Source organism: Podarcis liolepis (genome assembly GCF_965112155.1).
Source record: "Podarcis liolepis genome assembly, chromosome: 13".
Classification (NCBI taxonomy): Eukaryota; Metazoa; Chordata; class Lepidosauria; order Squamata; family Lacertidae; genus Podarcis; species Podarcis liolepis.
This window is the reverse complement of record NC_139573.1, coordinates 13,111,087-13,138,397: the sequence shown is the minus strand read 5'-3', so window position 1 is coordinate 13,138,397 and position 27,311 is coordinate 13,111,087. Positions and strand designations below refer to the sequence as shown.

Genomic DNA, 27,311 nt, shown 5'->3' with positions numbered 1-27,311 from the left:
AGACTGCTAACCGAAGAGATCTCTGAGAAACAAGACGGGTCGGAGGAACAGGAATAAATCATGAGAAGACACACCAAGGCTCGGTATGTTCGGCAACGGGACTGGATGGGGGAGGAGAAAAAAACTTTCCTTTCTTTTCTCTATGTGATTAACCAAGAATCCCCCCCCCCCAAGTTACAAGTCAGAAATGCCATTTAAACGACTTAAGCTGAGGATTTAAGACTGTGTGGAGATAATTTTCTAACCAAAGCATGTTTTAAGGAGACTGTGGAATGTATAAGAGCTTTGGAATGACGCAGTAAAAAATACCGTTGCCATTTTGGCAAGCTCTGTCGAAAGACTTATGTCTGAGAGGAGGAGTAGATTTGTTTTCATATTGTGAGTGGCCTCCTCAGAGGGACTAAAGAAGGCGACAGTTTTACGAGACTGATGATGGAAAGAGAGCTTTTATTTACGAAAGTGATGATATGTGGAAACCATCTCGACATGATGATTGGAAGAATGGAAAATTCACACAGGATTACAACTGGTGTTTACCTGCTTAAGGAGATTATCAGAAGAGATCATAAAGTAAAAAGAAAAATATATGAACAAGATGAGATGTGAGAACAGCAAGAGAGGACTGGTTAGAATTATGAACATTATTTGGACAGATTTGTGGATATTAATGCAGCAGGAAGAAGATGATTGGAATCCCCTTCGGAAATTGAAATATGGGTCCTCCCAACAAAAAAATTAAAATTCGGCTTTGTAATTCGGAATTTATGTGATGTGATTTGATTTGATTGGTCGGTTAATAAAAATTATTTTTTTAAAAAAAGAATAATAGCAGCTGACAGATACATCATTTGCTGATTTTATCTAAAGCTTTGATGGAATCATCTCATTACCCTTGCCTTTCTCCCTTTCCTATTTTTACAGAGTTATGCAAGAAGGGAATGATGTCGGCAAACCAGACAGTGGTGACCGAGTTTGCCCTACTGGGCCTCTCTGAAACATGGGAAGTCCAGCTCATCTTATTTGTTGTCTTCCTCCTTCTCTACATTGGTACACTCTTCAGCAACATCCTCATATTCTCAGCAATTTTCAGGGATCAGCGCCTTTCAGATTCACCCATGTTCTTTCTGCTAGGTCAGCTGGCTTTCCAGGACCTCTGCCTGTCCACCTTTGCCATCCCAAGATCCCTCTTTGATTATGTTGCCAAATGCCATGTCATCTCCTTTGATGGCTGCATGGCACAAATCTTCTTTGTCCATGTCTTTACAGGCAGCGAGATGCTCCTATTGGTGGCCATGGCCTATGACCGCTACGTAGCCATCTGTCATCCTCTCCATTATATTTCACTCATGAGCCGGCATCATTGCATTGGGCTTGTGCTTGCCTCCTGGGCTGGTGGGCTCCTCCATGGCACTGTGCAACTGTGTTTCATCATTAATGTGCCTTTCTGTGGGCCCAATCAGGTGGACAGTTTCTTCTGTGACCTGCCTTTGGTCATCAAGTTGGCTTGCATTGACACCTACCCCCTGGAGGTCATGATGGTCACCAACAGTGGCATTTTATCACTGGTGTCTTTTGTTGGCCTGCTCATCTCGTACGGATTCATCCTCTACACAATCCGCTCCCGGGGTCCCTCTGAAGGGACCACCAAGGCTGCCTCCACATGCACCTCTCACCTCATTGTGGTCACCATGTACTTTGGGCCCTGTTTGTTCATTTACCTGCGTCCATCTGCCCGGTTCATGATTGATAAAGTTCTCTGCGTCTTCTACACCTGTGTCACCCCCTTGCTGAACCCAGCTATCTATGCTTTGAAGAACAAGGAGATGAAGGCGGCCATTGGAAGCCTGTTGGCCAGGCTTTCTGGGCAGGTTTCTGCACAGGGCCGTTCCCACCATTAGGCAGCTTGAGTCAGCCACATCCATCAGCAGGTCACAAAAGGCAACAAATCATTGGTTATTTGATTTATTGTTCTCTTATGTTTATACAAGGTACAGAGAAAGTGGATAGGGAGATTTTCTCCTTTCCTAGTCCTTAAACCCAGGCTCATCCAGTGGAGCTGAGAAGGAACTATTTATTTAGAGATGGACACAGTTGAACAATGAAATTTCCTACCACAAGGGATGGCACCATCTTCAACATCTTTAGCAGATTAAACAAATTCATGGAGTATAAAGCTTATGATGGCTAGTATCAGAAGCAGTAAACCCGCATTGGCTTGGGGAACAAGAGTGCTGTTGATCTCATCCGGCATGGCTGTTCTCATGACTGCTAGGGAAGGGAAATTGAGAACTATCGAGGTCTCTTCCAACTGTACAATTCTGACTAGATTTGTCCTGGATTTAGCTGAAGGCTCAATGAAACTGGGCCAAAATGTCATTGGGCCAAGTTGGATTCAGACAGCACTGGATGGGCCCAAGAGTCATCTAGAGTTGTGATGGGTGGGGTGGAGGGTGGGAATATTTCAAAGGACCGTTTCACCCTCCTGCTCAGTTGTGGGTGGGAAAAGGCAAAGCAGCATCTCCTTTTTTTAACAATGAAATAAAAAATATTTTTTAAAAATTAAACACGGATTGCTCTGCTGCAGATTTTATTTACTTTTTTAGAATATGTGTGTGTGTTATGCTATAATGACATGTTCCCTTTATTCAAGAGCAGTAGTGGAATTTTCTATCACAAGGGGCACTGTTCCCCGTACTTGCATTGACCGGTTGGGTACAGAAGGGATGAGACAATTTTTTGGGCATCCATGTCCCAGGCTGTATGGAGCTTTGGGCACCAACAGCAGGTCAAACCATATGGGTAGCTGAAGTGGAAAATTGCAAAAATTCAAGGGCTTGCACTTTCATTACACCAACCTGTGTCAACCCAGGAAAAACACATCAAAGATCCAGACTCTGATCAAATTGGGTGAAGGGGTATGTATATTGAATTAGTTTACACACACACACACACACACACACACACACACACACAATGGTCAGCTATAGTAACAAACCAAGATGTATTTGTGTTTTCTTCTCATGGTAGTTAGAATGTTAATTAATAATCCAACCTTGGAAAGACTCAAAATGGCTTACTCTGGATTACTGGGACAAGAAAGTATGGGATGTAGCCTTAATGAAAAAGCTAACTCAGCCACTACACCTGGCAATGAGTAGAAGAAAACAGACTCTTTTGCTGAAAACTAGTGGAGCTTTAAAACCTTCCTTAATAAAGAAAAAGCAGGCCAGCTAGTGCCTATGGCTTTTCAAAATATATGGCGTATTTAATAGACATGTGCAAGGGTGCCAGCTTTAATAAAATATTGGGAGGCAGATAAGCCCCACCCCACATAATTGATCACAAGACACGGTGTGCACACACAATTTGAATCTAATCAATACAAATTAAATGTCCATCAACTGGGGGGAGGGGTGCCCCCCTCAAATCTTTTACTTTTGAAAGGGGCAAAGGGACCTTGGCCCCTAGGAGTTGGATCCTACCGACATGTGAATTGACTCCTTTCCAAGGATATCCATTTTAGCTTTCTTCCATGTTGCCAACACAAACTGTTAATTTATAGTTATTGTTTGCTTACATTATGTGTTTGGTCAGTGCTTAATTGAAAGCCCCTCTAGAGAGAGTGGGGGTGGAGGAAGGAGGAGGGGTGGGTGTGTGAAAAAGAAAGTTCAAGAATACGTTTTAGGGATCCACATGGTTTTTCTTTATTTTCAAAGCACTCACTGTTAATGAAGCAGCTTTCATCCCCCTCTTCCACAATGTACCTCTCTCATCTTGTCATAATATTCTCCACCCGTTACTCAGGAGGAAAGATTTGCTCACCTTCAGACAACAAGAGCAGGGCACTGTGGCCCTCTAAATGTTGCTGGACCACAGCTCCCATCATGCCTGACCATTGGTCAAGCCAGCTAAGGCTGATAGGAACTGAAGTACAAAAACATAGACATAGAAGCGACATATCCACATGACCTCAGTATATTCCCATGACGCTGTTCAGAAAGCATCAATGCCAGCCTACCTGTTGGGGGACCTTGGGCTAGTCACACTTCTTTGAAGTCTCTCAGCCCCACTCTCCTCACAGAGTGTTTGTTATGGGGGAGGAAGAGAAAGGAGAATGTTAGCCGCTTTGAGACTCCTTCGGGTAGTGACAAAGCGGGATATCAAATCCAAACTCCTCCTCCTCCTCCCCTTCTTCTTCTTCTTCTTCTTCTTCTTCTTCCTCCTCCTCCTCCTAGTGGCCATTCAGTCACATTTATTTCAGCAAGTAAATTTACTAAAATTTGTTCCTCCACATATTGCTCATGTACATAATCTCTGTTGTCTTTGCAACACCTTTGTCAAAGAATCAGCAGTATTATACTGATTTGGGGTTCGCAGATAAGCCATGTGTGCACTTATGTTCCTAAATGGACACCTGGTAAATGGAATAACCCAAAATGTTCTTGCTAATCTTATTATCCACTTCATATCTTGCACACCCTTCCTTCCTTCTGATTGGTATAGTTGGATATCATTTAATTGATGGAGGTGATGAGCTCACACATTCGAAAAAAGGAGAGAAAATCATCCCACAGTTTCTCTCCATCTTTTTTGATCCCTTGCAATGTACCCAGGAAACCAAATTAGAACTCAAACTTAGCACATAATGTACCATTGAGACCAGCTGTGTAACACTTACCTGAAAAGTATTACTTTTCTAATTAGCTGCAGAGAAGCAGATGAGGCAGCAGCAAATGCAGCCCCCATCAGAAGAAAATGAGCAATTAATTACAATTACCAACACACACACACACACAGACACTATTTACACCTGATTTGCTTGTTCGTCCTGCCTTTTAAGCAGAGATCTCATCCACACAGGGGTCTTATCCCCATACCACTCACAGGCATCAGAAGGAACTGGATCAAGCAGCTCCATGAACTGAACAGAAGTTGCTGCAGAAAACCTCAGTGGATATCTGCTTGGATTGGCAGGTGGGTGAAGAAACAGTTGAGAGTGTATTAGATTTTTCAAAAATGCTTATTTAGCATTTCAGTATTTAAAACGGGGCTTGTTTATTCTAATAGGAGCTCTGATTTTTCAATATGGTTTTGCAACTAAATAAGATGGATAACAATGTGTAATAGAAAAAGAAGCATGAAATTAGGTTAAAGGTGTGTGTAAGAAAGTAATAGAAGTGGAAAGAAATTGCAATTGAGTAGATTGGAAGTCTAACACAAAGGTGGGGTGAGGGGTGGTGGATGGTGATGGGGAAAGGAATTATCTGTGGGACTGAATGTAGGTATGTCTGAATATTTTTAAGGATTGTATGAAATGTATGCTTGTATGCTTGTATATTCGCAATATGTGTGTATTAATGCTGAATTATTTTAACAATAAAAACTTTTTTTAAAAAAAAGATTTTTCAAAAATGCAAGTGTGAAACTCTGGGAAGAATGGCATACTACAGCTCCTCCAAAAGCTCCTCAGCAGTTTCCATCTGCTGGTGGTCTCTTTTTCTCTCTCTTACTCCAGTGAGTTACATGCCTTTTGGTGGCTGGATTACAGATGGATACAGGGGTAGCATGGGGAATGGTCAGTATTATTAGGATGTAATTGTCCATTCAAAACCGCCAGTACCATAGGTGGAATACCTCTGAATACCAGGGCAAAGCAGCGGGAGAGGACTACTGTATCCATGCTCTGTGAGTTTCTTCTAGGTATCTGATAGACCACTGCCAGAAGACAGAATATTGTGCTAGATGGTCAAAGCCTGCTCTAGAATGGTTCAGTCCCAGCATGCTGTTGGAATACTGAGGTTAGGGAAGTGGAGTCCTTTGCTAAGGCAGATTGTAAGAAACTGGGAAATCGGGTATCATTCTAGATCAGGCTGTGGCTTCTATACACGTATCAATTTATTCTATTTTCCTTGTGTTTTCCTTATTATTAAATTTCACATTACATTGGAGCTTTCACATGATGGAAAATACACTTTTCAAATGACAAATATAGTGTGGGTTCAGTCCTCAATTCCATAGTTTGCAACGGATTTTTTTCTGGCAGCAAATAACATGGAAATTAGCACTAAAATTGTTCTATTGGCGATGGAATAAGCTTCCATGAGAGTACATCCTCTGGCCATTTATCTGAGCAATCTGTCTTCTGACAGTGCCCCAAAAGGTGCTTCTTTGGATAGGAGTCACAAAACAGGACATGATAATGTATCTGGCCTGTTAATAATTCTGTTGAATTTTTTCTTCTGCCTCTGAACATGTTATCATGGGTAGAAGTTACTGAGAGATCTGTGTGTCTTTGTGTGTGTCTATAATTTATTCTTACTGGTTTTCATAATACAAAGAAGCAATCAATCTCACAGGCTACCCCAGAGCTGTCTAGCTAGTTCTTTTCACTTTGCACAACACACCGTCATAGTTGTAAGTTCTACAGTGCTGTCTAATAGTGATCTTAGCACCAACAGAACTGTAGCCAAAACAGGAACCCTGAGAAATACCAAAATAATAATAATAATAATCTTTCAGAAAACACCAATGAAGTTCATTCAGGGCAGATGAAAGTACTTCAGGAGTCAGTGATTGCCGCTGAATTGGATGGTTTTTAAAGGTAAACCTTTGAACAACGCAATAAGAGCAGATGCAGTTCAATTATGAAGATGACCAAAGGGGTACATTCAAAGCATCTCAGGTCTGAAACCAAAATCCTGACATGCGGTCTCTGTCACACCCACTCTAGTGGTGGAGCTGCCACTAAGTCAAGAGCTGTGTGAGAGCACTAGACAGCTCAGGCTTTCTTCTCCGCAGTCATCTGCGGATGGTAACGCTCCTGAGAATCTCCCCCAATCTCTTCTATAGAAGCTCTGAAGAGTCCCAAAAACGTATACTCCAGACATTACCCAGGGTTACGTTGCATTTTGGAAAGTGGTCTACTTCTTATGAAGGTGGGTCGTTGCTGAGTTGGAGATGCGTGAATGTACAAAACATTGGGCAAAAGGTCAGTATATTTTAGGGGAACTGAAAAGATGGAGAAGGGTAATAAATCATTGGTAGAGCATAGCTTTACATTGAAAAGGTCCCAGATAGGTTTGTGAATGTTCATGTGCCTAAAGATCTGAACAGCCCCTGCCAGACAGTGTAGACTAGACTGAGCTAAATGGACCAATGTTCTGACTCAACGTACGTGTGTGTGTGTGTGTGTGTGTGTGTGTAGGTGTGTGTGTGTGTGTGTGTGTGTGTGTGTGTGTGTGTGTGTAGACCACTTCCAAGTGTTTTTCTGCTTCTCCCATGCTTTTTAGGCATTTGTCTAAGTGGTTTTGCCTTTGCCTGCTGCTATCCTCCAGAAAACCCACTCTTTAGCACCAAATTGCAACAAATAGCAATCCACAGGAAACCCTATCGCTGTTTGTCACGGTTCAGTGCTAAAATACAGGTTTTCCCAGGTAAAATGGCAAGGGAAATGGAAGTGTGCATGAGCTCTCAGACCCCAGCCAAGAATAACAGCAGCTAACACGCGGATACACCCTTTCCTGATTTAACATAAGGCTGTGATGGAAGTATCTCATTACTGTCTCCTTTCTCCCTTCCCAGTCTACACAGTGATATGCAAGAAGGGAATGATGTGGGAAAACCAGACAATGGTGACTGAGTTTGTTCTGCTGGGCCTCTATGAAACATGGGAAGCCCAACTTTTCATATTTATCCTCTTCCTTGTCCTTTATGTGGCTACTCTCTTCAGCAACATTCTTATTTCCTCAGCAATTTTCAGGGATCACCACCTTTCCGATTCACCCATGTTCTTTCTGCTGGGTCAACTGGCTTTCCTGGACCTCTGCCTGTCCTCCTTTGCCATCCCAAAATCTCTCTTTGATTACATTGCTCAACACCAAGCCATCTCCTTTGATGGCTGCATGGCACAAATCTTCTTCATCCATTTCTTTGGAGGCAGTGAGATGCTTTTGCTGATAGTCATGGCCTATGACCGGTATGTGGCCATCTCCCATCCTCTCCGTTATGCCTCACTCATGAACCGACACCATTGCATGGCATTTATCCTTGCCTCCTGGGCTGGTGGGTTCCTCCATGCTACTGTGCAACTGGGTTTCATCATTAATGTGCCTTTTTGTGGACCCAATCGAGTGGACAGCTTCTTCTGTGACCTCCCCTTGGTCATCAAGTTGGCCTGCACTGACACCTACCCCCTGGAGGTCATGATGGTCACCAACAGTGGCATTTTGTCACTGGTGTGTTTTATTGGTCTGCTTCTCTCGTATGGATTCATTTTCTACACAATCCGATCCCGGTCCTCTTCTGAAAGAACCACCAAGGCTACCTCCACATGTACATCTCACCTCATTGTGGTCACTATGTACTTTGGGCCCATTATGTTCATTTACTTACGTCCATCCACCCAGTTTATGATTGATAAAATGCTCTCTGTCTTCTATACCTCCATTACCCCCTTGCTGAACCCAGCTATCTATGCTTTGAAGAACAAGAAGATGAAGGCTGCCATTGGACGTCTATTCTCAAGGTTTTCTAGGCAGGTTTCCTCTCAGGGCCAGCCCTGATGTTAGGTAGCATGAGGTGCTCCTCTCAGTGTCACAAAAGAGCAGAACATTGTTAGTTATTTAATTTACTGCATCTCTAGCATTTTGTACACAGTGTTCAGAAAGTGGATGAGAGGTGGTTCTCCTCTTCATCCAGTGGAGCTGAAAAGGACATTCTTTTTTTAGACAACACACACCTGAACAACACAATTTGCTAGCACAAGTGAGGGCCATCAACTTGGAGGTCTTGTTTAGACAAGTTAATGGAGGTTAAGTATATCAATGGCTACTACTCCTGATGCCTATGCTACTACCAGTATCAGAGGCCATATACCCTAGAATACCAATTACTTGGAGAACATGAGTGGGAGAATGCTGTTCAGCTCATGTTGTGTTTGTAGGTTTCTCCTAGACATGGCTGGCCACTGTAAAATCAGGATGTTGGACTAGATGGCTAGTGATGCGTAAGGGTACAGTAGACATCTCTGTTAGGACTTTGCCCTGGATTTGACTGAAGGCTGAACCAGACTGGGCCAATCTTGGTTTAGGCTGCTTCTGGATGAGATAGTCTCAGATTGCCCTGTATTGGGTTGGACCACCATAAGTCATCAGGAGTTGTGAGGGTTAAGGTTATATATAGGTGGGTAAGCTGCAGGGGTGTGTTCCCTGTGTAGAATGCCATGGTGAATCAGAACACTCGCCATTCATTCCAGCTGGTTTCTGGATGTTCCTATGCAAGCACCTTCCAGAAGGTAAGCAGTACGTAACAGAATTAAACTTTCCTGTTCTCAGCTGAATGCTCTGCCACAGATAGCTTTTTAGAATATTAGTGTGATATGCAGTGATTTATTTTGTATCCACTGGGATCTTCACTCTGCTGTTATAGCAAATGAATCTCATGTAGTGTCCAGAGCACTCTCTAGTCCTGTTGTGTTGGATGAGTTTTAGTTAGTAAGGCTGTGGAAGTGGACAAGATGCTTGGATCAGTCAGGACGACCACTTGTATTCTGGATCCTTGCTCTACATGGATGATAAAAACTAGCAAGGAGGGGATAGGTGGCTGAGCCAGGGAGATAATGAATGCCTCCTTTTGAGAGGGGATGGTCCCTGCCTGCTTGAAGAGGCAGTAGTAATACCATTCTTCAAGAAACCCTCATTGGATTCAGAAAATCTACTGGCCAGTTGCTAATCTCCCCTTCCAGGGCAAGGTTTTTGACTGGGTGGTCATAGACCAGTTCCAGGAAACTGATTGTCTAAATCCATTTTACAAAAAATGATAAATCTTCAATAAAACTTTTACAACCATAATTTAAAACAAACAGAAGGTTTAAACCACAATAGAGTCCAGGGGTCAGCAAACGTTTTCAGCAGGGGGCCGGCCCACTGTCCCTCAGACCTTGTGGGGGACTGGACTATATTTTGGAAGGGGAAAAAATGAACAAATTCCTATGCCCCACAAATAACCCAGAGATGTATTTTAAATAAAAGCATACATTCTACTCATGTAAAAACACCAGGCAGGCCCTACAAATAACCCAGAGATGCATTTTAAATAAAAGGACACATTCTATCCATGTAAAAACATGCTGATTCCCTGACCATCCGCGGAACAGATTGAGACAGAGATTGGGCCGGATCCAGCCCCCGGGCCTTTGTTTGCCTACCCATGGAATAGACTGAAACGAATTGCAACTCATACAAACTTTCTATACATCTGTGTAGCTTTGTCTAAATAAAAATGTCTGCACAGACAAGAGACTCTTCATAGTTAGGTAAACTTTTCTATCTCAAGGGCCACAAGTCCCCCCTGCCTGCAACGACCAGTTGGTACAGAAGGAATAAGATTATCATTCAGGTATCCAGGCCCCAGTCTGTACAGAGCTTTGGGTACCAGTGACTGTTCGAGTTATTTTGGTACCTGAGGCAAGAAATTGCACAGATTCTAGGGCTGTGCAAAATTCCACCCTTGCCCCCCAACCTGGGAAGATCCAGAAGAAAGCCAGCCAGGATACAGACCCAAATCAATTTATGGTGCAGTGGGGTTAATATTGAATTAGTCTTAATTTAGAGTCCAAGTAAATATATGGTCAGATATAGGAACAAACCAAGATGCTACTAACAAGAATTTAATTGTTTCAATACACATTGAAACAGACTTGAAACAGTCTTGAAGCCCATACTGAAGGGAGGTTTCAACTTTGTGGACTTTTCTCCACTCTTAGAAGGATGGGTGGGGAAATCCAAAATTGACTTTTCTTTACTTATACCTCTGTAAGTCCAATACAGGTCACTGGATTCTATTCTAATTTCTTGGGGTTTCTATAACTAAGGGTTATGCTCAATCATTTTGTTTTGTCCTTTTAAATGACACTTATTTCTTTAGATTTAGGAGTGTGAATGTATGAGGGTACTAGGATTAAAAGAAACCTGTGACTGTACTGCATTGCACTGATTAGATTGTAACAACTGAGATCTCTTTTTTCCAAGACCACAGTGTAATAAAAGTTTGCTTTTGAAATTCTCTGTGTTGTGAATTTCTTGGTTTGGAATTGTTTAGGCACACATTCAAGGCATCATGTGTTTGACTCCCACAACATATCCACCTCTCACGTGTGTGTGTTTTGGGGTTCATGGGTGTATCATGTATGCACACATGTTCCTAAAGCCACATGTAATATTGGTGGTGGACTGCCTGAGCACTTGGGAAATAGTATAGCCACAAATTAACTTGCTAATCTTGTCATCCACTTAATAACATGTCCTTCCTTCCTTCCTGATAGGTACAGTGGGATATTATTCAATTGCTGGAGGTGGTAAGATCACACATTTGGAAAACTTGTGGGGGAATCAAACCCTTGTTTCTTACCACCTTTTTTGATCCCTTGCCATCTACCCAGGAAACCAAACCAGAAGTCAAACCAACACACAGTGCACCCTTGTGGACTGCTGTGTAGCATGTTCCTTAGTGACAAATAATTACTTTTTTCTCTAGCTCCCCAAGAGCAGAAAGATCAGATAAGGCACCAATTAATGCAGTCCCCTTTCAAAAAGAATGAGCAATTAATCACACACAAACACACGCTCTATTTACTCTTGACTTGCTGGTCAGCCTTTGGAGCAGATAGATCATCACCAGAGATGTCTCATGTGCATAGCTCTCATAGGCAGCAGATGGAACCGGATCAATCAGCTCCAAACTGATGCTGATCCTGAGTAGAAGAAACTGCTGCTGAAAACCTCAAGAAATATCTGCTGGGATTTGCAGGTGGGTGAAAAAATAGATGAGGGTGTATTAGATTTTTCCAAAATGCAGGTGCGAAATTCTGCGGAAGATGACATATTGCAGACTCCTCCAAGGAGCTGTCCAGCAGTTTCTATCTGCTGATCTGCTTTCTCCCCCTCTCTGTCTCCAGCACTCCACAGGCCTCCTATTGGTGGCTAGATTGTTTATGGGCATAGAGGCAGCATAGAGACTGGTCATCAATGTTAGGATGTCGTTCTCCATCCAGAACACTGGAAACTATATATAATACCTCCAGTATCGAAGGTGACATGTTTCTCAATGCTGGAGAACAGTGGAAGATGGCTGTTGCTGCTTTCAAGTTCTGTTCCTGGGTTTCTCATAGGCATCTGTTTGACTGCTGTCAGAAGACAGAACACTCAGCTTACCACAGCCTGATCTGGAATGGATTCGTCCCAGCATACTGTTGGAATACTGAGGTTAGGGAAGTGGTGTTCCTTTCTAAGGGAGAATATAAGGACATGAGAACTCAGAACTACCTATTATACACATAGCAGTTCATTCCATTTCCCCAGTGTTTCCCTGACTGTTGATTTTCACATTCCATTATACAATGTAAAAACCACATCCAGAACTATAGAAGGGTATAGCAGATGTTTAGCCCTCGTTTCTGTATTATTTGCAAATGATTGGGGTTTTTTTGGCAGCAAACAGCACAGAACTTAGCACCAAAGTTTTGCTATGTTCAACTATAGTTCTGGAAGTAGCTTTTATGTCGTGTGAAAGCTCAAATATAATGTGGAAATGAACAGTCAGAGAAATGGAATAAACTGACATGTGAATGCAACTTATGACCAACTAGCTGAGTACTCTTTCAGCTGCAGGAAAATGCGGGAGGGGAGAGAATGCTTTTCTGTGTAGGTCTGGTTTGTGGGTTTCCCAAAAGAGTCTGTTTGGGCACTGTGAGAGTAGTACACTGGATCAGATGAGCCATTGGCCTGATCCAGGAGGGTTCCCTGGTCTTCTTTAAGGGGGGAAACAAAATCCACCTCAAAACAGCCCAGTGAGACTGAACATGCCCAGTGGTCACAAGAGTTCTAACATCCTTTTCTGGGATTGTGTGGTGGCAGTGGGGAGATGGAAAACTGGGAGGGGGAGAATGGAGGGGAGAGATGGGTAGCTAAGACACTGAGACACTCCACAGAGCAACATTTTCTTCTCTTCTCTTCTATTAACATCTACAAAATTAGATCCGTCAGAGTGTCACCAAGAATAGATAACTGTGGCAACTCTACTTTCATTTCCAACAACCTTTTATGTGCAGGGAACAAGGGGAGCAGGGTTCAAACAACTGTGAGGAGGGAAAAGATCTGGGTTCAAACTCACCACCCCACATTTATTGAAATATACCTTATTAGAAAGGGGGGGTGGAACCAAGGTCAAGGATAGATGTGAAAAGGGAGGAGGAAGCAAAAGTTAAACCTCAGCTGGGCGTACAATTTTAAGGCCAGTCTTTAAACAGCACAATAGGAGTGGATGCAGTTTAGTAATGATGGTAGACAAAGGGGTACATTCAACGTCTGCCAGATCTGCTTCTCACGGTGCTGAGATCCACTTTCTTTCACCTGACCCAGTAGTGATGGTGGTGGTGCTAAATAATAGCTGCATTGTGAGGGCACAGCTCCTGCTTTCTTCTTCATGGTCTCCTCCAGAGGCTAACATCCCCCTAGAATCTTATTCAATCTCCTCCTTCAGGAGCTCTGAAGAGTTCCAATGGCCTTTCTGTGCTCCAGGCACCCCATAGGGTTATATTGCCTTTTGGAAAATGGTCTGTTTCTTAGGAAAATGTATAGTTGGTGTGCGGACAAAACTTTAGGAAGAAGGACATTATATTTTAGAGGAATTGATTAGATGGGGAAGGGGACTAGCTCAGTGATGAACCATCTGATCTGCACTCAGAAGGTCCCAGGTTTGATCCCCAGAATCTCCAAGTAGAGTTGTGAATTTTCTCTTGTCTGAATCCCTGAAAAGCCGCTTCCTGTCAATGTAGACAAGTACTAAGCTAAATGGACACTATCTGACCCAATATATGGCAGCTTCTGATCTTTCTAAAAGACCAAAAAAAAAACCCCTACACTAGTTTTCTGAAGAAATATAAAATTGACTTTCTCCTTTCTCAATGAACTTGCATTCCCACACATTTTATTATGGGAATTTCACCCTTTGGTATTTACAGGGGCAGGAATTCAATTCATTCTGTTATTGGCATACAAAAGATGAGGTGAAGTCTGTACAGTTCAACCGCCCTGAGATCTTTGAATGAACGGTAGTATATAAATTTAAATATAAAGAGGGGGGAAATAAAGAAAAGACCTCAAAAGGGGGGGAAATGAAAAGGAATAAAAGGAAAGTCGGTGGGCATGGGAGAAAGTAAAGAAATAAAAAAAAATCTGTTGGGAAGTTACTTTATTCCCATGACTCCTATTACTATCTCTCTATTTCAGTTTGGTTGTTTATGTTTAACCTTTGCAATTCACCTCCTTTTGGAACCTGCACTTGTTTTATTTGTTCATCTATTCTCTGCAACATTCTTTCTCTATTTCTCAAGCATTGATTTGACATACTTCTTTTTTGAGTCTAATAATGTTACAAGACGTGGTCCAGAGTGCCTTCTCATTCTTTCCATGGGTAGGTTAATATCCAGCCTCTCTTGAGATCTATAAGCAACTTGGACATTTTTATAGCAAACAGTTCTCTGTTCTAATATACAATTAGCTTAAAGTTATGCCCCATTTGCCCCTGATTTTTTTTGTTTGTGTAAGGATGTAAACATTTTTAATTCCATTCTTCTTTTTTAAAACATGAGGGAGTATGATTGCAAGTCTCTCAATATGGTGTCCATTTCTAAGCAATTTCTGACTTGTCCAGTACCTACCCATGATGGTTTCTTTGACACACAACTGATGGACTTGGGCAAACTGCACCTTGGGTAGTCAGCCTTTCTTTTTTGTGGCATATATGATTTATTCATTGCTCCAACTATGACTCAATGTAAGGCAGTAACATATAAATAAATCAAAGACAGGAAACCTATGACCCTTCAGATGTTGGTAGGACTCATCCACAGCCAGCCTTGTCAGTGGTCAAAGAGAAAGGAAGTTGGAGTTCCACAACACCTGAAAAGCCACATATTCTCCATCCCTGGTTCCTCATACAAACAATAGTAAGTTAGATCGGGGAACAGTCTGAATCACTATAAGTCCTGCAATAATGTAGGAACCACTCAGACTGGAGTCTCAGCACCCAGCTGAGAAGAATAACACACAAGACACACCCTTTGCTGATTTCACCTAAAACTGTGAAGGAAGTATCTCATTACTCTCTCCTTTCTGCCCAATTTTCACAGTGATACACAAGGAGGGAATGGTGTGGTCAAACCAGACCATGACGACCGAGTTTGTCCTACTGGGCCTCTCTGAAACCTGGGAAATCCAACTCATCTTATTTGTCTTCTTCCTCCTCCTCTACATGAGTACTCTCTTCAGCAACACTCTCATAATCTTTGCAATTTTCAGGGATCACCGTCTTTCAGACTCACCCATGTTCTTTCTGCTGGCTCATTTGGCTTTCCTGGACCTCTGCCTGTGCTCCTTTGCCACTCCAAGATCTCTCTTTGATTACCTTGCCCAGCAACATGTCATCTCCTTCCATGGCTGCATGACACAAATCTTCTGCCTCCACTTCTTTGGAGGCATTGAGATGCTCCTGCTGATTGTTATGGCCTATGACCGGTATGTGGCCATCTCCCATCCTCTCCGCTATGCCTCACTCATGAACCGAAACCATTGCATGGCACTTCTCCTTGCCTCCTGGGCTGGTGGACTCCTCCATGCTACTGTGCAATTGGCTTTCATCATTAATGTGCCTTTTTGTGGACCCAATCAGGTGGACAGCTTCTATTGTGACCTCCCCTTGGTCATCAAGTTGGCCTGCACTGACACCTACCCCCTGGAGGTCATGATGGTCACCAACAGTGGCATTTTGTCACTGGTGTGTTTCATTGGCTTGCTTCTCTCGTATGGATTCATTCTCTACACAGTCTGCTCCCGGGGTCCCTCTGAAGGGACCACCAAGGCTGCCTCCACATGCACCTCTCACCTCATCGTGGTCACCATGTACTTTGGACCTATTATGTTTATTTACTTGCGTCCGTACACCCAGTTCATGATTGATAAGGTACTCTCTGTTTTCTACACTTCCATCACCCCCTTGCTGAACCCAGCTGTCTATGCTTTGAAGAATAAAGAGATGAAGGCTGCCTTGGGAAGTCTTTTGTCAAGGCTTTCTGGGCGGGTTTCCACTCAAGGCCAGGTCTGCCGTTAGGCAGCTTGCAGAGGCCCCCTGTGATGGCTGACACAAAAAAGCAGCAAACTTTTCTTTTATTTACAGTTCCCCTTGCACACAAGGTGTGGGTAAAGTGGACAGGGATAAGTTTTCCTCCTTCTCTCCTAATTCCAGAACCCGGGCTCATCCCACGGAGCTGAAAAGGAAGCACTTCTTGACACAGCACACTGCTGAACAAGCGAACTTACTACCACAAGTGAAAAATACACATGGACTTATAAAATTAGCATTTACTTCTGTCAACCTCTCTGAACAGCTCTGCGCCCTAACGGTGATACAAATCACCCCCTCCTTGCTTATCAGTTTGACCATCGGCAGGGAAGCTGCATGGCTGTGGAGAGGGAGAGAGTTGAAGTGACCATAGCCCCTGGTCAGTTGGCAAAGGATGAATATGGCCTTCAGGACAATGTCTTTTTATATTTAGGCCATCTCAGTCTTTCAGTCTGCCAAGCACATCAGGTGTTTTGAAATAGGCAGTTTTAATAAATATATTATTCCTTGACTGCATTGCATTGCATTGCATTTATACACTACCTTTCTGCCCAAACACCAAAAGTGGTTTGAAATTTTATAGAAACCATTGGTTTATTCCTTGGGCATTTCAGTGGTTTGGGTTACTTATTGCAAGTGCTGTTGCTTTACTCCTAGAAGATATAACATGCTGTCACAACAGAAAGCCCACAATCTTTTTAGCAGACAGCCCTAGCTGTACACAAACTCTGTTTTCATGGGTGAACATGCACTTTGACAGCATTCCCAAGGGAAAATTCACCAGTATTTTCTTTTGTGTCTGTAGGAGTATATTTTTAAAAGAAAATTCTACCTGGACACAGAGAGCCTATTGTTTGTGAAGACAGGGAACCTTTTATCATAGATTCTTAAAATGAAATAAGGAATGTGTGGCAGCACAATCTCTCTTTTTTTGAAATATTTTTTATTTTATAGTTTACCAAAAAAAAATAGGAGGGGTGTAACAAAACAAAGGACCAGAAGGTTTTGATTGGTCCATTAGGTTTTTCTTTATTTTTAAAGCATTTTTAATGCTTTAAAGGTGGGGAGTAGTTTAATTTTAGCACTATTGTTTCTTGCTTTGCTCCTATTTTTATTATTCTGGTAAGTTATTATATAGTTTGTATTTTGCCTTTTAAGGGGAAGGGTCAGGGCTGCCTGGGAGTGGGCCTCAGCCAATAGAATGGCTGGGGCAGGTTCCACAGGAGGGAATGTATTGGGACATCCGATCTCAGTGATCACAGGCAGGAGGAGGAGTTACGCTAAGACCAGACCATGTCATTACCGAGGAGGCAGGTTTAGTCATTGTTTGAGGACTATCCCTGCCTCCAGGTCTGGTCCTGACCGGAAGGATACTGGAATCAGCAAGGGAAACCCACATGACCTGAAAGTGTTGCTGTACAATGCCAGGTCAATGATGAATAAAACCACTGCCATCCACGACCTGATTGTGGATGGAGGATTTGACCTGGCATGTGTGACAGAGACCTGGTTGGATGAAGCAGATGGGCCTGTCCTTGCCGCTGCTTGCCCACCGAGTTTCTCTTACGCACAGCAACCCAGGTCATGTGGGCGGGGAGGGGGCGTTGCAATGATTTTTAGGAAGTCATTAGTCTGCACCAGGCATCCTACTGGGAAGACCCAGTTCTCTGAGTGCATGTTCTGGAGGTTGGGCAATAGGGGCAGTACAGGATTCCTATTGGTGTACCGACCTCCCCGCTGCACCAAGGATTCCCTGCCCGAGCTGCTTCAGGTTGTGGCGGATATGCTCCTGGAGACACCTAGCTTGGTTGTCCTGGGGGATTTTAACCTCCATGCCGACACAACCTTACAAGGGGCCGCTCGGGACTTCATGGAAAGCATGGCCTCCATGGGGCTGCCCCTGAATAAGTTTGGCCCAACTCATAGCCGCGGACATGCCTTAGACTTGGTGTTTACCTCTACAGATGTTGGTGATCTGACATTAACTAAAAGCGAAACAAAAGAAGTGCCATGGTCAGATCACTTCCTGGTGCAACTGGACTTCTCTGCGACCCGTCCCCTCTGCAGGGAGGTGGGACCGATTCAGATGGTCTGCCCTCGCCACCTAATGGATCCAATTGGTTTCCAGAGAGTGGTAGGGGATGTTTTATCCCAAGTTGATGGCCTTTCAGCTGATTCCCTGGTGGCCCGCTGGAATGCGGAGTTAACCAGGGCTATTGCCTGTCTGGCTCCGAAGTGCCCTCTCCGATTGCATGGAGCCCGGACAGCCCCGTGGTTTTCCCCGGAGCTGAGGGCGATGAAACAATCATTGAGACGGCTAGAGCGCCGGTGGTGGAAAACTCATTCTGAATCAGACCGGACACGGGCTAGAGCTCAACGTCGAGCCTACCAAGTGGCAATGGCGACGGCGAAGAGTGCCTTCTTCGCCGCCTCTATTGCATCTGCAGAAAACAGCAGCAGGAGACTTTTTCAGGTGGTTCGCAATCTATCGGAACCACCTGCACCACCGGGGCCCCAAGATCTCCTGCAATGCCTTTGCAAAGTTTTTTGCAGATAAAGTCGCTCAGATTCAGAAGGAGGTAGACTGCACCGTGAGAGCAGGGCCAGGGCGGGAGAGTGCTAGAGTTCTGTCTAGTCCTGTTACATGGGATCAATTCCAATCTGTTACCTCCGAGGATGTGGACAGGCTGCTTGGACAAGTGAAACCGACCACCTGTCTCCTTGATCCTTGCCCATCCTGGCTGATAAAAGCGAGCCGGGAAGGGCTGGGCGATGGGCTCTACGGGGTGGTGAATGCTTCCCTCTGTGAGGGAGCCTTCCCAGACCCACTGAAAGAGGCGGTCATTAAACCACTTCTTAAAAAAACATCTTTAGACCCAGCCAATTTGGCCAACTATCGCCCAGTCTCAAATTTACCATACTTGGGCAAGGGGATTGAGCGGGTGGTTGCCAAACAACTCCAAGCACGCCTGGAGGATGCGGACCATTTGGATCCCTTCCAATCGGGATTCAGGCCTCACCATGGGACTGAAACTGCCTTGGTCGCACTGGTTGATGATCTCCGGCGGGTTAGGGACAAAGGTGAGAGCTGTTTCCTAGTTCTGCTGGATCTCTCAGCGGCCTTTGACACCATCGCCCATAACATCCTTCTGGACCATCTAGAGGGGCTGGGAGCTGGGGGCACTGTTATACGGTGGTGGGGGGGGATGAGTGTTCAGACCCCTGGGCTCTCACTTGTGGGGTGTTTCAGGGTTCCATCCTCTCCCCCATGCTTTTTAATATCTATATGAAGCCGCTGGGAGAGATCATCAGGGGGTTTGGGCTGGGTGTTCATCAGTATGCAGATGACACCCAGCTCTACCTCTCCTTTAAATCAGAACCAGTGAAGGCGGTGAAGGTCCTGTGTGAGTGCCTGGAGGTGGTTGGAGGATGGATAGCGGCTAACAGATTGAGGTTGAATCCTGACAAGACAGAAGTACTGTTTTTGGGGGACAGGGGGCGGGCAGGTGTGGGGGATTCCCTGGTCCTGAATGGGGTAACTGTGCCCCTGAAGGACCAGGTGCACAGCCTGGGAGTCATTTTGGACTCACAGCTGTCCATGGAGGCACAGGTTAATTCTCTGTCCAGGGCAGCTGTCTACCAGCTGTCTAGGCTGGGACCCTACTTGCCAGCGGACTGTCTTGCCAGAGTGGTGCATGCTCTAGTTATCTCCCACTTGGACTACTGCAACACGCTCTACGTGGGGCTACCTTTGAAGGTGACCCGGAAACTGCAATTAATCCAGAATGCGGCAGCTAGACTGGTGACTGGGAGTGGCCGCCGGGACCACATAACACCGGTTCTGAGAGATCTGCACTGGCTCCCAGTACGTTTCCGAGCACAATTCAAAGTGTTGGTGCTGACCTTTAAAGCCCTGAACTGCCTCGGTCCTGTATACCTGAAGGAGCGTCTCCACCCCCATCGTTCAGCCCGGACACTGAGATCCAGCGCCGAGGGCCTTCTGGCAGTTCCCTCATTGAAAGAAGTAAGGTTACAGGGAACCAGGCAGAGGGCCTTCTCGGTAGTGGCGCCTGCCCTGTGGAACGCCCTCCCAGCAGATGTCAAAGCAATAAACAACTATTTTAGTTTTAAAAGACAACTGAAGGCAGCCCTCTTTAGGGAAGTTTTCAATGTCTGATGCTGTACTGTTTTTAATATTCAGTTGGAAGCCGCCCAGAGTGGCTGGGGAAACCCAGCCAGATGGGCGGGGTATAAATGATAAATTATTATTATTATTATAATGTAACAAATATCAGCACCCTTCCATAATAAACCCTCTCTTGTTTTCTCCTTTGTCAAAATATTCTCCACTCACTATTTGCAAGGAAATGCCCTTTAAGAATTGCTCCCCTTCAGGCAAGAGCAAGGAACCTGTGACCCTCCAAATATTGCTAGACCACAACTCCCATCATCTTTGACCATTGGACATGCTGCCTGGGGCTGATGAGGATTGAAGTCCAACAGAATCTGGAGAGTTACAGGTTCCCTGTGCCGGCCTTAGGTCACCTTCCACACATCTGTGTTTAATGCCGGCACAGCACTTAACAGCCAGTCAAAACTTTCACTCCTTCACAGCCACTAGCCCAGGGGTAGGCAACCTGAGGCCCGTGGGCCGGATCTGGCCCAATCGCCTTCTCAATCTGGCCCACAGATGGTCTGGGAATCAGCGTGTTTTTACATGAGTAGAATGTGTGCTTTTATTTAAAATGTGTCTCTGGGTTATTTGTGGGGCATAAAAATTCATTCATTCCCCCCCCCCCAAAGTATAGTCTTGCCCACCACATGGTCTGAGGGACAGTGGACCGGCCCATGGCTGAAAAACGTTGCTGACCCCTGCTCTAGCCTACCTAAATGGAAGTGAAATCTTGAAAAAACAGCAGCATATTCAAAGCCTTCAGACCGGCTTCGGTGTATTCCAATCTGGCCATTTACGAAGCATCAATGCCTCCTAGTGGCCATTTAGTCTCATTTATTTTTGGACATTCCTTTCCATGAAGCTCACAAACGTTATCTTAGTTGTTTCTGCAACTGCCTTGTAAGATGGATCACTAATGTGACATTTGTGCTAGGTTTGTGAGCATGATGCTTTGAATAAAATAGCTATGGTGATTTTTTTGTGGATAGGCCATCAAATTCACTCCCACAAGATGGTTATCAACCTGGGTGACTTTAAAAGAGGATTATACAAATTCATGGAGGTTAAGGCTATCAGTGGCTACTAACCCTAACAAGTATGTTCTACCTCCACAGATGGAGGAAGTATGCCTCTGACCAGTTAATGGAAATAGCAAGTTGGAAGAAGGCTACTGCACCCAGGTCCTGTGCAATACAATCACAGGCATCTGGTTGGCCACTGCGAGAGCAGGAAGCTTTGGGCTCATTCAGCGGGCACTTACTCCTTTTGTTCTTTAAAGGGGGGTAATAACCCGATGAGGACTGAACATGCCATCAGCCACAGAATGCCAACTGCCTGTTATTGTCAGCTCCTAAGCAAATGAAAGAACAGCAGACCAAACAAGACAGAAGTCAGCTCACCTATAGCCTAAAGCTAAGAGTTTCCTAACTTAGAGCAAAGTCACGCTGGTAAATTTGGAAGCCCTTGGCAGGAATGGACTTTGATAGGATGTATGTCACAGTCTGGTTCACGGGCGATCTAAGTCCCGGCTGGAGAAGTCAGGACCGGGGGCAAGATGGCAGGGTGGGAGCAGGAACGGGAGTCCAGAAGCCAGGAAGCTAAGAGTCCCAGGATCAGGAAGCAAGGAGTCACAAAGTCAGGGGTCCAAGGATCAAGAAGCAAGGAGTCAAGGAGCAAAACGCAGCAAGGCAGGGAACGTGTTGCTGTGGCAAAGAGCCAAAGGGAAATGCTGACCTTATATCCCTTCCTGGCTCTTGCCACCAGGTGCTGTGAGTTACCAATTGGCCTCACCTGTGTGGCCACACCTTGCCTCTTCAGAACAAACTTAGGAAGGCCCCAGTCCTGCAAAGTCCTACTGGTCACAGGGCCTGGCTCCTGCATGTGCTCCTGACAATGGTGCCCTGAGCAATGACAAAATTTGGCGCCCCCTCTAAATATTTCTTATTTTCACAATAATTCCTTTCGGTACAGTTGCTTTTTTGTGGATCTACTCAATAGGCTGACAAAAACAGAAGTTGTTGTTTTTGTAATGCACCCTCTTGGCTCAGCACCCTGTGCAGGGGGACTACCTACACCGCCCAAAATCCAGCACTGCCCTTGGCCTCATTGGTTTCCCTGCTCAGTTTTTCCCTCCCTTGGGATAAAAGAAGGGCATAGGAGGCGCAGATGCAATTTCTCAAGCTGATTTCTAGTTTTTAACAAGGTCCCCAAGGTATGGAGCTGGGCTCACCTCCAGGCCCATCATGAGAACAAGTCCTGTTCTTCCTTCAGTGAGCAACATACCTCCTGGGCTCAGAGAAGATAAAGATGTGAGCAGTGGTACAGACCTGAGAACGGGGCGGGGGGGGGGATACCTTCCCTATCCCACCGAAGAATGTGGATGCTACGTTGCTTTCAAGAAACCTTCGTTCTCCAGTTCCCTTCTACTTTTCCTAATGCCTCCCATTCTCCCTTTATCAATGGGAACCAGGTAAGTGTCTGAGCTAGTTCTTGGCTTTGGTAATATTTTTAATCTCGGAAATCCCTTTGTCTGTGAACAACACCCATTATTCCAGAACACCAAACCTGTTCCCAACTGTATGTGTTTGCTCCAATCTCTTGAGTATTTGGGCTCCTCCAGATTCCTCATTCATCTTGATTTGCTTGCACAAAGCTTATGCAGAAATTAGATTGAGCATTTTTTCTGATTTGTTGTGGGGCAGTTATATAACCACAAGCAATCTGACTTCATTTGTCTTAATTTCTTGTGGGGCTTTCATGCATCTTCATGTTAATCATTTGTTTACCCCATACTTTTGGATGCAATTCCACACCACTTTCCAAACTGCAAACTGGATTTGTTGCGCTAGGACGACAAAGCCCTTAAGTCAACTTTAGTTGTGCAAACTTAAAGTTCTGTTTTGTGTTTGTCAAAATGCTGACATTTTGGAAGTGTCATTTGTTTGGAGTGTGCAAAACAGACCTAAGCAATAACAATGGGGAGGGAGGAAGGAAGTATTCCTCTACTCAACTCTAGTAAGTATCATGTTTGCTATGAAGATCCTGGTTTCCTGCAGCAATGGTGTAAAAGGTGGGCACATCTTAAACATGGAAGAAGAAGGCAAGGCAGAAAGAATATGATCTATTCTAGAAATGAATAGCACAAAAAACTGCTTTGACCTAATGGTTTAGTGTAAATTAATGCTTTGATACAGCCTCCTTGCTTCCTTAAAGGCTGACAGCTGAGGAGTTTTAGTGCATCTCTATCAAAAGATTTGCTTGACATCCCGACCAAAGAACAATGGCAAAATAATTTGATAGAATACGCAGAGCTAGCATACATGACAGTGAAAATAAGAAATAAAGATGAAACTCTGATAAAGGATGAGTGGAAATACTTGGGAGAATATTTAAAAGATATAATATTTAAATTAACTTACGAGTAGGAATAACAGTAAGAGCAGCAGTGACCAACAATAAAGGCTATTTATAGGATAAAATGCGACACGGGTGGCGCTGTGGTTTAAACCACTGTACCGCTTGGACTTGCCAATCGGAAGGTCGGCAGTTCGAACCCCGTGACGGGGTGAGCTCCCATTGTTCAGTCCCAGCTCCTGCCAGCCTAGCAGTTTTAAAGCATGTCAAAATGCAATTGGATAAATAGGTACCACTCCAGCTGGAAGGTAAATGGCATTTCCATGCGCTGCTCTGGTTTCGCCAGAAGCGACTTGCTCATGCTGGCCACATAACCCAGAAAAACTGCCTGCAGAAGCAGACAAACGCCGGCTCCCTTGGTCTGTAAAGCGAGATGAGCACCGCAACCCCAGAGTCGTTCGTGACTGGACTTAACTGCCAGGGGTCCCTTTACTTTTACCTATAGAATAAAATAGGATGGAAGAAAAGGAAATGCAGCAAAATAAAGTTTGATTAGAATGCCATGGGGGGTGGACTGGGAAGTCCTGAGAAAAGAGGGGTCTTGTTTAGTTTTGTTTTGGAAAATGCATGATGTATATTCAAAGTCTTAGAAATGTATAAAATAAATAAGGAATCAATTCCAAAAAAGACTTGCTTGTCTGAAATTCAGTTTATTGAACATTCACCGTGATTGGTTTGTACAAGGCTTATGCAGAGGTTAGACTACAGCCGGTCTTGATTGCGTATTCATTCTGATTTGCTTGTGGGGTGTCCTGCCTTAATTATTTGTTCATCCCACACTTTTCATGCATTTCCATTTCACTTTCCAAATTGCAAAAAGTCTGTTGTTCAAAATGGATTTGTTGTGCAAGGGCAACAGAGCCCTTTATTCCACTTCAACTGCACAGACCTAAACTTCCAATATGCACTTGAATCCATCCCTTAAAAGACTAACAGTCCACTCATATAGTAACCTTCTCATGTTAGTTTTACATATAAAGAGACAAGCAGAACACAGTGCATACAAGTGCACAGAACCAAGCGGGCATCTCAGACTGCATCAGGCATTCAGAGAGCGGCTAGGGCAGCCCATCACTAAATTTGCACCACACTTTAGCAAGCTATTCCTAAACTCCTAACCCACACTCCCTTTCTCTGTCTTTATCCCTGTTTCTTCAACACTGCTAAAGAAAAAAGAAACCACACACCATACATTTTCCCCCTCTTCAACCAAACTGTTTAGTATTTCATCCGTAGATATGGAGGAATCTGTTAATTTTGGTTTCTCATTTTTCCAATACAAATTCTGTTCTCCATATTTCCGCAGCAATTCACACATTTTTTAAAAAAATCCTCATGAAAATTTGTCAGCTTTTCAGTGCAAATTTCTCCTAATAAACACATTTTTTGCATGTAGTTTTGAAAAACATACACATTTTTGAAGGAATTTCCCCCAATATAATGCATTTTGGTATATTTCCCACAGAGATAATCAGCTGACCATTCTGAACCACCAACCAGAGAAATGGTTGGCCGAAAGTCATAGTGTTTCAAAAAACTTAAGCTGCCACTCTGGGCAGCTTCCAACATAATAAAAACACAGCAAAGCATCAAACATTAAAAACTTTCCTATACAGGGCTGCCTTCCAATGTCTTCAGAAAGTTGTGTAGTGTTTTATCTCCTTGTCATCTGTTGGAGGGTGCCACTGCCAAGAAGGCCCTCTGCCTGGTTCCCTGTAACTTTACTTCTCTCAGCGAGGGAACCACCAGAAAGCCCTTGGAAGTGGACCTCAGTGTCCGGGCTGAACAATGGGGGTGGAGACGCTCCTTCAGGTATACAGGGCCAAGACCATTTAGGGCTTTAAAGGTCACCACAAGCACTTCAAATTGTGCTCGGAAATGTACTGGAGTGACCTTTCCCGTTTTTTGTTTTTAAAAAACCAAGAAAGTGGATAATGAGTGCCTTTTAAAAATGGCAAGATTCACTCTGATGTTGCTCATATTTACTCCTTGTATTCCCCCATCCCAACTCTTGGTTGCAGCAGGTGGAAGCTGCAATATGGAACATGGGAACCAGTCCATGGTGACAGAGTTTGTGCTGCTGGGACTCTCACAGGCACGAGAGGCACAGCTCTTCCTCTTCTTCCTCTTCCTTCTATTCTACTCTCTGATCCTGCCCGGAAATATCCTTATCATTGTGACTATCCAGAGTGACCCACGACTGAGCTCACCCATGTATTTCTTCTTGGCCAACCTGGCATTCCTGGATATCTGCTACTGTTCCGTCACCCCTCCCAAGATGCTCTCTGACTTCTTCTACAACAGCAACACAATCTCCTACAGGGGCTGCATGGCCCAGCTCTTCTTTCTCCACTGGCTGGGGGGAACCAAGGTCTTCCTCCTCCTCGGCATGGCCATTGACCGCTATGTGACCATTTGCCACCCTTTGCATTATGCCAGCCTGGTGAGCATTCCGATCTGTGGGGCCATGGTAGTGGTATTCTGGTGCTTAGGGTTTGTTCACTCCATCATCCAGGTGGCTCTCATCATCCCACTCCCCTTCTGTGGCCCCAACAAGCTGGACAATTTCTTCTGCGACATCACCCAGATTGTCAAATTGGCTTGCACCAGCACCTATGATTTGGAGTTCTTTATGTTCATCAACAGTGGCCTTTCAGCTCTCATCAGTTTCACCCTCCTCATCATCTCCTACGTGGTCCTGCTCTTCAAGGTGAGGATGGGCTCCACCGAAGGGAAGAGCAAAGCTGCATCCACCTGCATCACCCACATCATCATCGTGGTTGTCATGTTTGGCCCTGCCATCTTCATGTACTGCCGCCCATTCCAGGACTCCCCTCTGGACAAGCTGGTTGCTATTTTCCACAGCACGGTCTTTCCCTTGCTGAACCCCATGATCTACACACTGAGGAACAAGGAAATCAAGCATGCCATGTGGAGGTTGTTGGGCAAACGTTGGCCTGCGGATTGGCCAGGATCAGTATAAATTCCAGGAGGATTCTGGGAGCCTGGCCTTGTGCTCTTGCCAGGTGCACAGAGCAATGGTTCTGTTCCCCGACTCAAGCAACTGACTTGAGCATCACAAACCCATTTGGGATTCAGCTTGGCCACCAACAGCCCCAGCATAGCCATGACAGGTTCTCAGGGAGAAGACTTATCAACAGTGGAGACCAGCCTCAGTCTGCTGTCAGCCAGCCCCCACTTGCTCACTTGCAACCAGCCTACAGGGACTGACCCTTCCTAGAAGCTACATCCTCCTTAGTCTCAGTGCTGCCCTTGTAGATCACAACAAGGATGAGGATGGGAGTAAAACTAGAATTAGTTGGCTCTGCCTCAGCCAATCATTGCCTCTGAGTCAACTTACCCTTAGCCTCCCTGCCTTCTGTCCTACCAGTTCCAGTGAGCACCAGCTACTGCTGCTTACAAAGTCCTATCCTTAAATTGGAGATACTTGAACTGTGGACATCAAAGACTTGAAATAGCACCATGACTGGTGGTGGTGGTTTATTTATTTTTTAATTGAATTTGTGTCTCACCTCTCCTCCAAGGA

General features: G+C 44.5%; 4 protein-coding genes across 4 annotated transcripts; all 4 read left to right on the top strand.

Annotated features, from left to right (window-relative positions):
- Window positions 1–941: 941 nt before the first annotated feature.
- Window positions 942–1,898, top strand: LOC310692483 (olfactory receptor 4K15-like; the record flags this gene model as incomplete). Its single annotated transcript, XM_083473429.1, has 1 exon — window positions 942–1,898. One exon carries the CDS (start codon window positions 942–944, stop codon window positions 1,896–1,898), a length of 957 nt encoding a protein of 318 aa, XP_083329555.1.
- A 5,812-nt stretch (window positions 1,899–7,710) lies between these two features.
- Window positions 7,711–8,578, top strand: LOC310691521 (olfactory receptor 4K14-like). Its single transcript, XM_083471370.1, has one exon. The coding sequence runs from the start codon at window positions 7,785–7,787 to the stop codon at window positions 8,559–8,561; it is 777 nt and encodes a 258-aa protein (XP_083327496.1). The 5' UTR covers window positions 7,711–7,784; the 3' UTR covers window positions 8,562–8,578.
- Window positions 8,579–14,725: 6,147 nt separating this feature from the next.
- Window positions 14,726–16,226, top strand: LOC310691421 (olfactory receptor 4K3-like). The gene has a single exon (XM_083471212.1). It carries the CDS (start codon window positions 15,205–15,207, stop codon window positions 16,162–16,164), a length of 960 nt encoding a protein of 319 aa, XP_083327338.1. The 5' UTR covers window positions 14,726–15,204; the 3' UTR covers window positions 16,165–16,226.
- A 9,519-nt stretch (window positions 16,227–25,745) lies between these two features.
- Window positions 25,746–26,747, top strand: LOC310692482 (olfactory receptor 4N5-like; the record flags this gene model as incomplete). The annotated part of the gene is made up of 1 exon (XM_083473428.1): window positions 25,746–26,747. The coding sequence occupies exon 1, from the start codon at window positions 25,803–25,805 to the stop codon at window positions 26,745–26,747; it is 945 nt and encodes a 314-aa protein (XP_083329554.1). The 5' UTR covers window positions 25,746–25,802.
- Window positions 26,748–27,311: the final 564 nt, after the last annotated feature.

Excerpts from the sequence above, each read along its gene's own strand:
- LOC310691521 (XM_083471370.1), top strand. The coding sequence starts at position 7,785 with ATGTTCTTTCTGCTGGGTCAACTGGCTTTCCTGGACCTCTGCCTGTCC.
- LOC310691421 (XM_083471212.1), top strand. The coding sequence starts at position 15,205 with ATGGTGTGGTCAAACCAGACCATGACGACCGAGTTTGTCCTACTGGGC.